The following is a 15,175-nucleotide window of genomic DNA, read 5'->3' on the forward strand; positions in this document are numbered from 1 at the left end:
GATGACTTAATTAAATGAAGGTTGAAAATGAATACATTTTACATGTATAAATAGAAGGCATCATCTGATGCATTTCACACAACACACAATCAATAATAACAACGTTCTCTCTCTCTTTTATATTCTCTCTCCTTACAAATATTTTAAGTATTCCTTTCTCTTACTTTTATATATAATATTAGTAAATATATTAATCATCTCTATTATATTGAGATAGTAATTCTAGTAAATATTACTACTTGAGTTATCTAATTATATTTTCATATTTTATTTGTTACTTCTTCCTTGTTTATTTAGTTATTTTATAACACGTTATCAGCACGAAGCTTTGGGAAGACTTCAGGTAACAAATTTTTTTATTATGTCGAAACTCTCTCATCTTGAATTCAATGCTCTTGATATATCTGAAAACAATTATTTATCATGGATATTAGATGCTGAAATCCATCTTGATTCAATGGATCTTGGAGATACCATTAAGGCTGAAAATAATGCATCCCAGAAGGATAAAGCTAAAGCCATAATTTTTCTTCATCGTCATCTTGACGAAGGCTTGAAAAATGAATATCTCACATTAAAAGATCCTGCAGATCTTTGGAAAGACCTTGAAGAAAGGTATAATCATCAGAAAACGGTGATACTTCCTCAAGCCCGATATGAATGGACGCATTTGCGTTTACAAGATTTTAAATCTATAAATGAATATAATTTTGCAATGTTTCGAATAACCTCACGAATGAAATTGTGTGGGGAAAAAATAACTGATCATGATATGTTGGAGAAAACTTTCTCAACCTTCCATGCCTCGAATGTGCTCCTGCAGCAGCAGTATCGAGAGAAAGGATTTAAAAAATATTCTGAGTTAATTTCTTGCCTTCTTGTTGCTGAACGCAACAATGAGTTGTTATTGAAAAATCATGAAGTACGCCCAGCTGGCGCTGCCCCATTTCCTGAAGTAAATGTGGCAAATTACCCCAGAAGAGGTAAATGGCAAGGTTTTAATAATAAGAAGAATTATGGAAGGAAAAAGAATTATGTTCAAAAGAGAGGATCTCACTAGAAGTGGGATAAAGAAAGGAATATCGGGCAGAATAAATCAACAGAGGATAAGTGTTTCCGTTGTGGTGGAAAGGGCCATTGGTCTCGTACCTGTCGTACCCCAAGGCACCTAGTCGATCTTTACCAGGTATCTTTGAAAAAGGATGACAAAGGAAAGGAAACAAATTTTGTTTCAAATGATGAAAATTCCACCACTCATTATGATGTATCTAATTTCTTTAAGGATTCTGAAGGAAATATTGACTATTTGATCAATGATGGAATATTTTGATATATATATATATATATATATATATATATATATATATATATGTGTGTGTGTGTGTGTGTGTGTGTGTGTGTGTGTGTGTGTGTGTGTGTGTGTGTGTGTGTGTGTGTGTGTGTGTGTGTGTGTGTGTGTGTGTGTGTGTGTGTGTGTGTGTGTGTGTTTGCTAAGTATTCATATGAATAATTTTAATGTGCATGTACTTCTACTCATTTTATTATTATTATCATTTGTTTTTGAAGAAAAATGGCAAGGACATATTCTGAAGATATTTGCCTTGCGGATAGTGCAAGTTCGCACACTATTCTTAAAAGTGATATATATTTTACCCATCTTGTGCCAAAAGAGGAATATGTTAATACTATTATTGGCTCAGGCAATGTGATAGAAGGCTCCGGAAGAGCTATAATTTTGTTTCCTAGAGGAACAAAATTTATAATAAATAATGCACTATTATCTACCAAGTCTCTGAGGAACTTGTTGAGTTTCAAAGATATTCGCCGAAATGGATATCATATTGAGACTATGAATGAGGAAAGTCATGAGTATTTATGTATCACAACTCATGATTCAAATAAGAAAGTTATATTAGAAAAATTACCCTCACTTTCATCTGGGTTGTATTATACCAAGATTAGTGCAATTGAATCACATGCCACTGTAAACCAGAAGTTTACTAGCCCAAATGAATTCATAACTTGGCACGACCATTTGGGTCATCCGGGAACAACCATGATGAGGAGAATTATTGAAAACTCTCATGGACATTCACTAAAGAACCAGAAGATTCTTAAAACTAGTGAATTTTGTTGTGCTGCATGTTCTCAGGGGAAGTTAATTTTAAGGCCATCACCAGTAAAGATTGGATTTGAGTCTCCTGAATTCCTAGAAAGGATTCAAGGTGATATATGTGGACCCATTCATCCACCATGTGGATCTTTTAGATATTTTATGGTCCTAATAGACGCATCTTCGAGATGGTCACATGTGTGCTTATTATCTTCTCGCAACCTGGCGTTTGCGAGATTATTGGCTCAAATTATTCGATTAAAAGCACAATTTCCAGAAAATCCAATCAAAGCAATTCGTCTTGATAATGCTGGTGAATTTACTTTCCAAGCTTTTGATACTTATTGTATGGCTAATGGTATAAGTGTTGAACATCCAATAGCTCATGTTCACACACAAAATGGGTTAGCAGAATCACTTATTAAACGCCTCCAATTAATTGCTAGACCCTTACTTATGAGAACAAATCTTCCAACTTGGGTTTGGGGGCATGCTGTTTTACATGCTGCAGCACTTATTCGTTTGAGGCCAACGAGTTACCATCAATTCTCTCCTATGCAATTAGCTTTTGGCCAGCAGCCAAATGTTTCCCATTTAAGAATATTTGGGTGTGCAATATATGTTCCCATTGCACCACCTAATCGCACCAAAATGGGACCCCAAAGAAAATTGGGGATATATGTTGGATATGATTCTCCCTCTATAGTGAGGTATCTTGAGATACAAACTGTAGATGTATTTAAAGCCCGGTTTGCAGATTGTCATTTTGATGAATCAAAATTTCCAACATTAGGGGGAGAGAATAAGCTTCCTAAAAAGGAACTTAATTGGAATGCGTCATCGTTGATGCATTTAGATCCTCGATCAGGGCAATGTGAACTGGAAGTTCAAAAGATTATACATTTGCAAAGAATAGAAAATGAATTACCTGATGCATTTTTCGATACAAAGAGGATAACTAAATCTTATATACCAGCGAAAAATGCCCCAATTCGAATTGATGTCCCAGTAGGACAAGTAGCCACTAAAGCAAATTCACGCCAGAAGCGTGGCAGGCCTGTCGGTTCCAAGGACAAAAATCCTCGAAAGAGAAAAGAGGTAAATAATATTCCTGTTGAAAAAGACATAGTAGAGACACCTGCAGTTGTCCAAAATTCTGATATAACGCCAGAAGACGTTCAGGTACCTGAAAATTGCGAAAATGACGAGATCTCGATAAATTTTGTCTTTACAGGAAAAAAATGGGACCGAAATAAGACAATTGTCAATGAAATATTTGCATATAATGTGGCATTAAATATCATGCATGAAAGTAAGGATCTTGAGCCAAGATCAGTCGAAGAATATCGACAAAGGAATGATTGGCCAAAATGGAAAGAAGCCATAAAGGCTGAATTAGACTCACTTGCAAAACGTGAAGTCTTTGGACCTGTAGTCCGTACACCTGAAGATGTAAAACCTGTTGGATACCGATGGGTATTTGTGAGAAAACGAAATGAGAAAAATGAAGTTGTGCACTACAAAGCCCGACTTGTGGCACAAGGTTTTTCACAAAGGCTCGGTATAAATTATGAAGAAACGTATTCCCCTGTAGTGGATGCAATAACATTGCGTTATTTGGTCAGTTTATCTGCATATCATAAACTATATATGCATTTAATGGATGTGGTAACAGCCTATTTATACGGCTCATTAGATCGTGATATCTATATGAAAGTCCCTGAAGGATTAAAGATATATAAACCATCCAATGAATATTCGCAAGGGTTATACTCAGTCAAATTGCAAAGATCTTTATATGGTCAAAAGCAATCTGGACGAATGTGGTATAATCGTCTTACTGAGTATCTAGCCAAAAACGGATTCAAGAATGATGATATCTGTCCATGTGTTTTCATAAAGAAAACCGCATCTGGATTCATTATAATTGCTGTGTATATTGATGATTTAAATATCATTGGGACTCTTGAAGAGATTCCAACAATTATAAAAACTCTGAAAGAAGAGTTTGAGATGAAAGATCTTAGAAAGACTAAATTTTGTCTCGGCCTGTAGATCGAGCATACAAAAGATGGGATCTTTATTCATCAAACAACATACACTAGAAAAGATATTGAAAAGATTTTATATGGATAAGTCACATCCATTAAGTACCCTAATGATCGTAAGATCTTTGGATGTGAAAAAGGATCAATTCCGTCCTAAAGAAGAAAATGAAGATATCCTTGGTCCTGAAGTACCATATCTTAGTGCCATTGGAGCGCTAATGTATATTGCTAATAATACGCGACCTGATATATCATTTGCTGTGAATTTACTAGCAAGATATAGTTCCCCTCCAACCAAAAGACATTGGAGTGGAATCAAACAGATCTTTCGATCTCTTCATGGAACGGTTGATATGGGATTATTTTATCCCTATGGATCCAAGTCACAACTAGTTGGCTATGCAGATGCCGGATACTTGTCTGATCCACATAAAGGAAGATCTCAAACAGGATACCTGTTCACATATGGTGGTACAGCTATATCATGGAGATCCACGAAACAGACGATAGCAGCAACCTCCTCTAATCATGCTGAAATACTGGCGATTCATGAAGCTAGTCGTGAGTGTTTTTGGCTGAGGAGTCTGTTTCAATATATTCTGTCATCATGTGAACTGATTGATCATAAGATAGCTCCAACTGTCCTGTTTGAAGATAATGCAGCTTGCATTGCTCAACTTAAAGGCGGATACATCAAAGGCGATAGAACAAAGCACATTTCTCCCAAATTCTTCTTCACTCATGATCTTCAAAATCAAGGGACAATTGATGTCCAACAGATCCGCTCAAGTGATAATCTGGCAGATTTATTCACAAAGTCACTCCCAAAATCTTCTTTTGAAAGATTGGTACATCAGATTGGGATGCGCCGATTTCGAGATATAAAATAATGTCGGCAAGAGGGGGAGACTGTACTCTTTTTTCCTTGGTCAGGTTTTTTCCCATTGGGTTTTTCTTGACAAGGTTTTTAATGAGGTAGTCCCCATCACTAAAGGATATTGTACTCTTTTTTCTTCACTAAGGTTTTTTCCTACTGGGTTTTTCTTTAGGAAGGTTTTAACGAGGCAATAATCCTAAATGGTCATCCAATGGGAGTGTTGTGATAAGGGATGAGTTGGATGCCCATTTTCAATGAACCTCTCTTTACCAAGGATGACTTAATTAAATGAAGGTTGAAAATGAATACATTTTACATGTATAAATAGAAGGCGTCATCTGATGCATTTCACACAACACACAATCAATAATAACAACGTTCTCTCTCTCTTTTATATTCTCTCTCCTTACAAGTATTTTAAGTATTCCTTTCTCTTACTTTTATATATAATATTAGTAAATATATTAATCATCTCTATTATATTGAGATAGTAATTCTAGTAAATATTACTACTTGAGTTATCTAATTATATTTTCATATTTTATTTGTTACTTCTTCCTTATTTATTTAGTTATTTTATAACACACAATATATATATTAAACGTAAAATTACTATTCAAATTGCAGATAATCCAAATTTGAATTAGTATGAGTTTGCCAATGTATGTTTAATATAGTTAAAAAATTGTACTGGATAAATAAAAAAGTTTTTTACTTGTACATTGCGATTAAAGTTAAATGTGTTTATAAAACCAATATTTTTCAAAATTATATTTTTTTTTAAATTAAAAAATTTAATATAACTTAATATATTAAAAATAAAATACTACAAATTACTCCTTACTATTATGTTATTATTATCATTTTAACTGTCAATAGAACCAAGTTTATCAAACACTATTTGTTTATTATAATAAGGATAGCAAGATTTTATGCGAACGATATGCAACAAATCTAGACTTTGGGTATTTAAAAAATTTTGGGAGTACTCTACATTATGGCCATAGCGAGATAGAGGCTATTAGCAAGGAGTTCGATAATTAAATTAATGAAAAATAATAGGTAAATGAGATACTGATTAATATGAAATTAGCTTTTACTGGTTAATTCACCGGTGAGTACACTGAATCGCATCAAATAATACTATGATAAGTGAGTTATCATTCCTATAAAGATTAATAAATTAAACAAGCAATGATTAATTAGTTATTCTAGTTACACAATTCAAATTTTAATGATGAACAATTGATAATATGGCTGGAATTTAAATGACTTGATAAAAAAAGTAAATGAAATGACTTAAATATAAATGACGAAAATATAAATGACTGGAATTTAAATTGCATAAATGTAATAACTGAAATATAAATAGCAAGAATTAAAATGAATAAAAACAATAATAAAGTGCAAGGAAAAGAATCAACCTAATTGTATCAATTAAAGACAATTCTAAAGTAAGATAAGAAGATAATGATGAGAAGAACATTGGGGTAGAGAGATGTTGAATTCTGAAAATCAATAGCTTTCATTTCTATTTCAATCATACAATTATTGATCTCTTGTCAAATCATAAGTAATTGAATTCCAATTCGTTGGTAATTCAATTTCTCTTAACTTGATCAATTGTCAATTTCTTGATCAATTGCTCATGAGAAGAGATAAAGCACATTCTCTGACTTATCACCATACAATTCTTCAAGATCTAGATAGAATTGATTTAATGTCACATATCAAATCCAGATCCATAATCATGAGAATTGAGAGAAAGAGTTTTCAAGCTTTGATTTTATGAATCCACTTTTTCAAGTGATCATAAAACCCAATTTGGATCTAAATTATCTTCCGATAGATTTAGATCATTGATGAAGAATGAAAACTCTTTCTAAAGAAACGATTGAAAGATGAATTGAAGATGAAGAATCAATCACATTAATCCATTGAAATTCAACAAAGCTCTCTTTTCCCAATGAAGGGAGGATTAGCTACTCACTATGAAATATAGACACTTCTCTGATTTGTCGTGTCCGCATATCGGACACATTTCAGACACGACACTCATTGACACTCGTTCGACACGCGTGTCTTCTATGTCTAAAACGTGATAAAAATTCTTCTCCGAACACATTTAGACACACCTAAATGCCATTACGTGTCAGCGTGTCCAGTCTTATTCTTAACATATATTTTTAAAATGAGTTTAAAAATAGTATATATTATTAATTATTAAAATAAAATATATTTTAAATATTTTATATAATTAAAAATTAATTTATATTTTAAAATCAATAAAATATCAAAATATGATTCCATGTCATATATGAATTTTACATTTGTGTGTTCTCGTATTTTGTATCGTATCATGTTCTGTGTTCGTGTCAGTTTTTGTATATCACAGGCTACTCATAACTCAAGAAAATACAAAATGGGTATGAGAATATGAAAGAAGTAGAAAGTCAAGTATACGGAATTGAAAAATGAGAGTCCAGTCCATTTTCAAAGGTTTCCTGAATCTCTATTTATAAACTCTCCTAAATTATAAATGAAATTTAAATTACAATTAAATGCACTTTCTAACCAACTATCACTAATGATCTTCCTTCCTTCTTTTGGATATCCTGAACCTTGTGAGTTGTTGTGGGCTTGATTGGTTGGGCTTGATAAGCATTAGATGTGGTCAATAATTTGTCAATTTTAAGCACCAATTGTAACATACCATAGGCTTTATTAAAGACCAAAATTAAAGCTCAAAGTGTAGTCTTAGAAGTGTGCTTTAAGGTGGCATGTGAGGCTCCATTTCAAACCTTATTTTAGCTTGAAACTTCGAAGGCGTACATGAGAAATGCTTCAAACTTGTGGCAGTGGAGGTGCCATATTGTTGCTCAAAATGGAGGCCCTAGAGGTGCTTGAAATGGCGTTGGAGACGCTACAAATGGAGCACCTGAAGTGGCGTGGAGACGCCACAATTGGAGTTTGTTGGATGCACAAGAATTGGCGTTAGAGACCCCAAGGAGAACCAAGGAGAATGGCGTTGGAGATGCCATAAATAGAGGGGCAAGGATGGTGTCTAAGACACTACATCGTTGGTCCCTAGAAGGTGAATTGTTTGGCATTGGAGACTCCAATTGAGTGGAGTTAAAGACGCTACAAATGGTGCTCTCTGGATGTCTAACTATTGGCTTGTTTAACTCCCAAAAGAAGCTTAGCAAAACTCAACGTTGTCTCTAGAAATGTTGCTTTAGAAGTGTTGCTTGAGTGGTTTTTCTATTAGTGCTCTTGTTGCTTCTTTTTCTATCATTTCCTATAAGAATTTATAAACTCAAAGCAATCAAAGTAGTATTCAAATTAAGCACTAAAACACTTCATAATTGAGCATAGTTTATTAACTTTCTATATGACATATCATAGAAAAATAACTCATGATGCACATACATGCATCAGATATAAGATTGAACGCGTCATACCTCTTGTGGGTATTTATAGAATCTTAGAGGTTTAGTGTAGTTGTGATCACTTCTTTATATTCTTTTTTGGAGAAGTGCGCAGTTACAAGCTTGGGAGTTAAGTCATGTTTATAACCGCTAAGTCATGGGGTTGGAAAGTTTGGTCACCAAGTAAGAGAGAGAGATTTTCGCAACAAGGTTTTGTAGCTAGCTTGTAGCCCAAGTAAGGTCGGGTCTTAGCAAATGAGGATCAAATTGAGATGGACTCCAAAGATGTCGAGCTTAAGTTAGATACTTCTCAAAGGTCGAGCATTAAGTTCTATTTGTAGATTTCATATAGTTTGCCTGGACTAGAGTCTTGTGATGCCGTATGTCGAGTTGCAATTGAGTTTCTTTTTGGCAGTTTACCTTGGCCAACTGTCATTTGTGTGTTGCCGAGTTCGTGTAGGTCAATTATGAGGAGGTTGAATATGTTCCTACAAAGTTGAGCTTGACATCTCATGTATCAAGTAACTTCCATGTAGTGAAAATCTTTGATCTACTTACATATGTTGTTACAAAGTTGCATTCTAGTTCAATGGTGTTAGAGGTTTGGTGTGAGCTCGTACCCATGACTTGAAAGTCTTGAGGGTCAGATAGTTTATTCGTGTAAGTTGGATTCCTAATCTAAGCTTTTTGAGCGAAGTTAAATTTGTTACTTTAAGAACTTTGTTGCAAGCTCGTATTTTGTGATTCGTTACCAAAAGTATTTGGCCGTTGTTTCTGATCTTATACTTGATTCTTGTGATGCTTAAATTTAGGAGTTGGGTCATTCCCCCAACAAAATCAAATTTGAGGTAACGATCTCAAGTAAAGGGTGTCCTTGAACAACATGCATGTCTCTTGATTTTTTATTCATGTGTTTTTTATATTTTGTTACGTCAAACTCTAAAATAAAAGGTTTACACAATGTATTTTACACATTATTCTCTCTATACATATTTTTTCATAATGTAATGTAGTTGTTGGTTATCAATATTGGCAATTGTTGTTGAATAATTAGCATTTTAAAAAGTAAAAGCTATATTGATTATGGAATTCGTTAAATGTGTATATAGAAATCGTAAAATGAGATTTACTTTAAACCTTATTAAATTTCTCACATCTTTTTCACACTATTGCCATTGCTATTAACCCACCTCCACCAAAGTGGCATCTTCAACCCCCCTCAAATTTGCCCTCACTCTTGAGGCTAAGAAGAATGAGCTTGTCCTCACTCTAGATGGTAACTACATCAAAATTACTAAACTTTGGAAATGGGTAATTGGTAATAACCACTTTAACAACCAAAGATCAAAATTTCGAAATATAGCATACCAAAGGCATGTAGGTTAGAAAAACAAAAAGAGTTAGTGTCGCTTAAATAAGAAGCGTTGAAATTAATTAATATGTTCAAATCATACTTATTATAGATTTTTTTTAACTGTTAAATTATATTAGTTTGTGTTTATTTGTTATAAAAATATATATATTTATATCTACTATATAATTTTATTATTGAATTCAATAAATTCTATTAAACCTTAAATATAAAAACAACAGCTCAACAAATTCAGAATCTGCATATTATTACGCAAGTAGTTATAAATCGTGGTATTTGTTTCTTTAAAAAAACAAAACCAGAATATTTGAGAATCAATTTTTTTAGGTAACATTAAAGTCAATTAATTTATTGTTATTTCTGTTTTTCTTTACTCCTATTCTTTCTTTTATCGTCTAAAAGAATTTCTTTTAAAATTTGAAAATTTTTTATAAGTTAATTGTTGAAAAAAGAAAAGTTCCGAACTAGACCGGAAAAGGAGAATAGTCAAAAACACATTGTTTTGTTGTAATATTTTTCATTTATTTATTTTTGGAAGGGTAATATAATATTTTTGGAAAATTTCTAACAATATGCTTTCTTGTTAGAAATTCTTCGATTTTGAAAGTGGTAGCGGCACTTGACAGATAGAAACACAGGGCAAGAGAGAGAGAGAGAGAGAGAGAGAGAGAGAGAGAGAGAGAGAGAGAGAGAGAGAGAGAGAGAGAGAGATTGGTGAGCAAGAAGAAGAAGATTACAATCTTCGCACACAACACCACAACTCTCTGTAAGTTTTCATTTGTGGTTCCTCTCTCTCTCTCTGTTCATTCTTGTTCACACTTTCCACTTGACCTTCTTCTCAAGCTTTGGTTCCTTCTCCAATCTATGGTCCCCGACCCTTTGTGTTCTCATCTTTTTTCTCATATACTTTATTTATCATACTGTATTCAAGTTTGCTACGTGTGCAAATTTTGTAAATTAAACACGGGGTTTCTTCTGTTTCATCTGAACTAACTTAATTGAATTTATTTATTTTGTGGTAAAAAGATGATGTTGTCGAGAGGTGAAGCTGGTAAGAAGAGTGTTGGTGGTTCTAATAACCAAAAGAGGTTGTTGAAAGATGTTGAGACTATGAGCAAAGCTCTTTACTCGGACAGAAATTCGTCAAGGAATTCAATTCCAACATGGAGTTCTCGATCCAAGCCCCTTTTGCCTGATCCGAAATTAAGGCCTAAATCCGGTACTGGAGACGAAACGAATTCGCAGAAGGATAAGAGGTCCATATGGAATTGGAGGCCGTTGAAAGCCCTTTCCCATATACGCAATAAGAGATTTAATTGTAGTTTTTATCTCCAAGTCCATTTGATTGAAGGGCTGCCTTTGAATTTCGAGGATTCAGTGCTTTCCGTGTATTGGAAAAGGCGCGATGGGGTTCTGGTGACGCGGCAGGCTGTGGTGGTTGAAGGAAAGGCTGAGTTTGAAGAGAAGTTGACTTACACTTGCTCAGTGTATGGTAGTAGGAGTGGACCTCATCATTCGGCCAAGTATGAGGCCAAGCATTTCTTGCTCTATGCTTCTCTTGTTAATGCGCCCGACCTTGATTTGGGGAAGCACCGCGTCGACCTCACGAGGCTGCTTCCTCTTACGCTGGAGGAGCTTGAGGAGGAGAAGAGCTCCGGGAAGTGGACTACGAGTTTTAGGCTAACTGGATTGGCTAAGGGTGGCGTGATGAATGTTAGTTTTGGGTATCTGGTTGTTGGCGATAATGCTGGTGGTTCTAGAGACAACCATCATGCTCCTAATTCATTGAATTTCAGGCAGAGTAGTTTGGCTTCAATGAAATCAGATGTTAAAGCGAGACAGTTTGATGGAAGCAGCAGCATCAGGCGTGCTGGAAGTTTACAAGGTTTTATCAGTCCGTCTTTGTCTGGGTCCATAGATGAGGTAAAGGATCTTCATGAGGTATTGCCAACTTCCAAGTCTGCACTGGCCAGCTCTATCGACATCTTGTATAAGAAATTTGAAGAAGAAAAGGTACATGATCCTCTTCACAGTGAACCTGCAGTTGATGCTTTCGCCAATAGTGTTGAGCCAGTCAAACCAGATGCCTATGCTTCATCTGATCTTGGAAAAGATAATGCTGAAGATCATGTCGGTAATCATACAAATACAGGTCCAGTGCATGACGAACCTGAACTCGATGCATATCATGAAAAACTGGATACAGTTAAACAAGATGGCTATCCCCATTCCGATTCTGCAAAAGAAAACCCTGACCAGTGCCAAGGTAATGAGTTTTCTGTTGTTGATAAGGGCACAGAAATGGCACCAAATGAACCCTTTAAACTAGAAGAGTCCATGATAATGGCTCATGAGGATTCTCCTGATGTTGATAGTAATTGTAACTTTGGTACTGAAACTCTGCAAGTATCTTCAGAAAATAGTGTGATACTTGATTCTTTTGGTGAATTAAATGATAATTCCAATGATCAAGCACAAGTAAATGAGTTTACTTCCAAAGAGGATGGTTTATACACAAAAGAACAGCTCCTGCAAGAACTAGAATCGGCTTTAAATAGCGTATCAGATTTGGAGACAGCAGCCCTAGACTCTCCTGAAATTATGGAAACCAAATATGAACCTAAGATGAAAGAAGCACATAGCATGGATGATGTTACAGAATCAGTTGCCAGTGAATTTTTAAGCATGCTAGGCATGGAACACAGACCAATGGGCTTGAATTCTGAAGGTGATCCTGAGTCTCCAAGAGAGCTCCTTTTGAGACAATTTGAGAAGGAGGCTTTGGATGGGGGCTTCTCTTTGTTTGATTTTGGCATGGGCGATGATGATGAGGCAGAAGCTGGCTACGATGCTTCTACTGGATCTGAGCACTGGAACTACTCTGAGGGTATTAGGCCATCATCATCATCCTTGTTTCAAGATATGTGCAAGGAGCATCCGGCTGAGTCTAAGGATGTGAGAGGCAAACAGAAAGCTCAGATGCTAGAAGATTTGGAAACAGAAGCCTTAATGCGGGAGTGGGGTTTGAGTGAGAAGGTTTTTCTTCAATCTCCTTCAAAAGATCGTGTTGGTTTTGGAAGTCCTATTGATCTTCCACCTGAAGAGCCTCCTACATTGCCTCCTCTTGCTGAGGGGTTGGGCCCTTTTCTACAAACAAAAGATGGGGGGTTCGTGCGGTCGATGAATCCCACTCTTTTTCAGAATGCTAAAAGTGGTGGCAGCTTAATTATGCAAGTTTCCAACCCTGTCGTGGTACCTGCTGAAATGGGCTCCGGTATAATGGAGGTTCTGCAGGGTTTAGCTTCAGTGGGAATTGAAAAGCTCTCAATGCAGGCGAAGGAATTAATGCCACTTGAAGATATCACGGGGAAGACAATGGAACAAGTAGCTTGGGAAGCTATGCCTGCCATAGAGGGTACAGAGAGGTTAGTCTATATTTTTGTACCACAGGTCTTCAGAGATTTTTTGGTAGTAATCCTTATGTTTGACTGAATATTTTTTCCTTTGAATTTTAGTAGGCAATGCAGTTTGCAACATGATTTGATAGCAGGGCAAGATAGTACTTTCATGCGAAGAGACTTGAAAGGAAGACCATCTGGGCAGAAGTTCAACCAGTCTAGTTCAAGTTCAGTGGACAACCAGACGGGCTCGGAGTTTGTTTCGTTGGAAGATCTTGCTCCTTTGGCTATGGACAAAATTGAGGCACTTTCAATGGAGGGTTTAAGAGTACAATCTGGCATGTCAAGTGAGGAGGCTCCATCAAACATCGTTGCCCAATCGATTGGGGATATTTCAGCTCTCCATGGTAAGGGGATTGATGTGAGTGGGTCCCTTGGCCTGGAAGGTGCTGCTGGTTTGCAGTTGATGGATACAAAAGGCAGCAGCAATGGTGTCGATGGAATAATGGGCCTATCTTTAACTCTTGACGAATGGATGAAGCTGGACTCTGGTGAGATCGATGATATCGATAACATTAGTGAGCATACTTCCAAGGTTCTTGCAGCCCATCATGCTAACTCTTTTGACTTCATGCGTGGGAATTCGAAGGGAGATAGGAAACGAAGTAAAGGCAGAAAATATGGTTTGCTAGGAAACAATTTCACAGTAGCATTGATGGTGCAACTTCGTGATCCTATGAGAAACTATGAGCCCGTCGGAACTCCAATGCTCGCACTTATACAAGTTGAGAGAGAATTTGTCCTACCAAAGCAAAGAATTTACTGTACTGTGTCCGAGTTGAGGAACAACAACAATAATGAGGATGATGAGTGCGAGATAATAGCTAAGGTGGAGACAAAGGACGAAAGGAAAGAGGATAAAAGCTCCGAAGAAGAGCTCATTCCCCAGTTCAAAATTACTGAAGTCCATGTTGCAGGTGTGAAGAATGAGCCTCAGAAAAAGAAGCTTTGGGGAACTTCGACCCAGCAACAGTCTGGTTCGCGCTGGTTGCTTGCTAATGGAATGGGGAAGGGAAACAAGCTCCCATTGAAGTCGAAGGCTGCATCGAAATCTGGTGCTCAAGTTACCACAAAGGTGCAGCCTGGTGACACCTTGTGGAGCGTATCATCTCGAATTTACGGTACTGGCTCGAAATGGAAGGAACTGGCAAAATTTAATCCTCATATCAGAAACCCCAATGTCATTATACCAAGTGATACCATAAGACTTAGTTGACTTGTAATGGAGTTGGCAATTGCAATGCAGGTTTCTTTATGAAGAATGGTTATACTTTAATTTGATAGATCCACTTGAACCTGTGATTGGGAGTTTGATTTTGTTGGAGCTTCGTGAAAATAGGGTAAAGAGAAAACATCATGGATCAGACAAGGTGGATTTTGATTAGGTACACTGTTATTTTGTAAAGTGGTTTCTTTACTTTTCTATGCATTTGTTGTATTTAACTGTTTTATGTCCTCTCTGGAAGTAGTGCATGTATATTGCAGCTTACAAACCACAATTGGGGAAGTATTACTGCAGAAAATGTTAACTATTGCAATTTAAATTGCACTGAAAAATAATGTATTCTCGTTAACATAAAACAATTAGCAGGTGCCGTCTATTGATCTTCTTAGCTATTATTTTATGTGTCCAATAAACTACTAATAATGTATTCGAAATATTCAGCAATTCTAAAAAATAAAAATGATGAAAATGTGCATGGGAAATTTGAAAAATTGACAATCAACCAATCATCAAATAGTTCTCAAGTGAATTACCAATCCGGTTCTTGTTCATTTCTCAGAATGATAACGTGATCCCGAAGATAAAAAAAACCACTTCGATCCATGTCTTCTACTTTTGTGATATAACGCAGTTTTTGTGGGTATTATTTGTCTT

General features: G+C 35.8%; 1 protein-coding gene across 2 annotated transcripts; it reads left to right on the forward strand.

The window, feature by feature from the left end:
• Window positions 1-10,430: 10,430 nt before the first annotated feature.
• LOC130968640 (protein PLASTID MOVEMENT IMPAIRED 1-RELATED 1-like) lies at window positions 10,431-14,907 on the forward strand. 2 transcript variants are annotated; one of them, XM_057894025.1, is made up of 3 exons: window positions 10,431-10,604; window positions 10,865-13,263; window positions 13,354-14,907. In XM_057894025.1, exons 2-3 carry the CDS (start codon window positions 10,865-10,867, stop codon window positions 14,510-14,512), a joined length of 3,558 nt encoding a protein of 1,185 aa, XP_057750008.1. In that variant the 5' UTR covers window positions 10,431-10,604; the 3' UTR covers window positions 14,513-14,907. The 2 variants fall into 2 exon arrangements, with proteins under 2 accessions (XP_057750008.1, XP_057750009.1); XM_057894026.1 differs by having other exon boundaries at window positions 10,477-13,263; window positions 13,357-14,907.
• The last annotated feature ends 268 nt before the right edge of the window (window positions 14,908-15,175 follow it).

The sequence above is a fragment of the Arachis stenosperma genome, chromosome 3 (assembly GCF_014773155.1).
Source record: "Arachis stenosperma cultivar V10309 chromosome 3, arast.V10309.gnm1.PFL2, whole genome shotgun sequence".
NCBI lineage: Eukaryota > Viridiplantae > Streptophyta > Magnoliopsida > Fabales > Fabaceae > Arachis > Arachis stenosperma.

What these genes read in the sequence shown, in the direction of transcription:
- LOC130968640 (XM_057894025.1), top strand. Translation starts at nt 10,865, where the DNA reads ATGATGTTGTCGAGAGGTGAAGCTGGTAAGAAGAGTGTTGGTGGTTCT. An exon ending in GCCATAGAGGGTACAGAGAG is followed by an intron (nt 13,264 to 13,353) that starts GTTAGTCTATAT and finishes TTTGAATTTTAG; the next exon opens with TAGGCAATGCAGTTTGCAAC.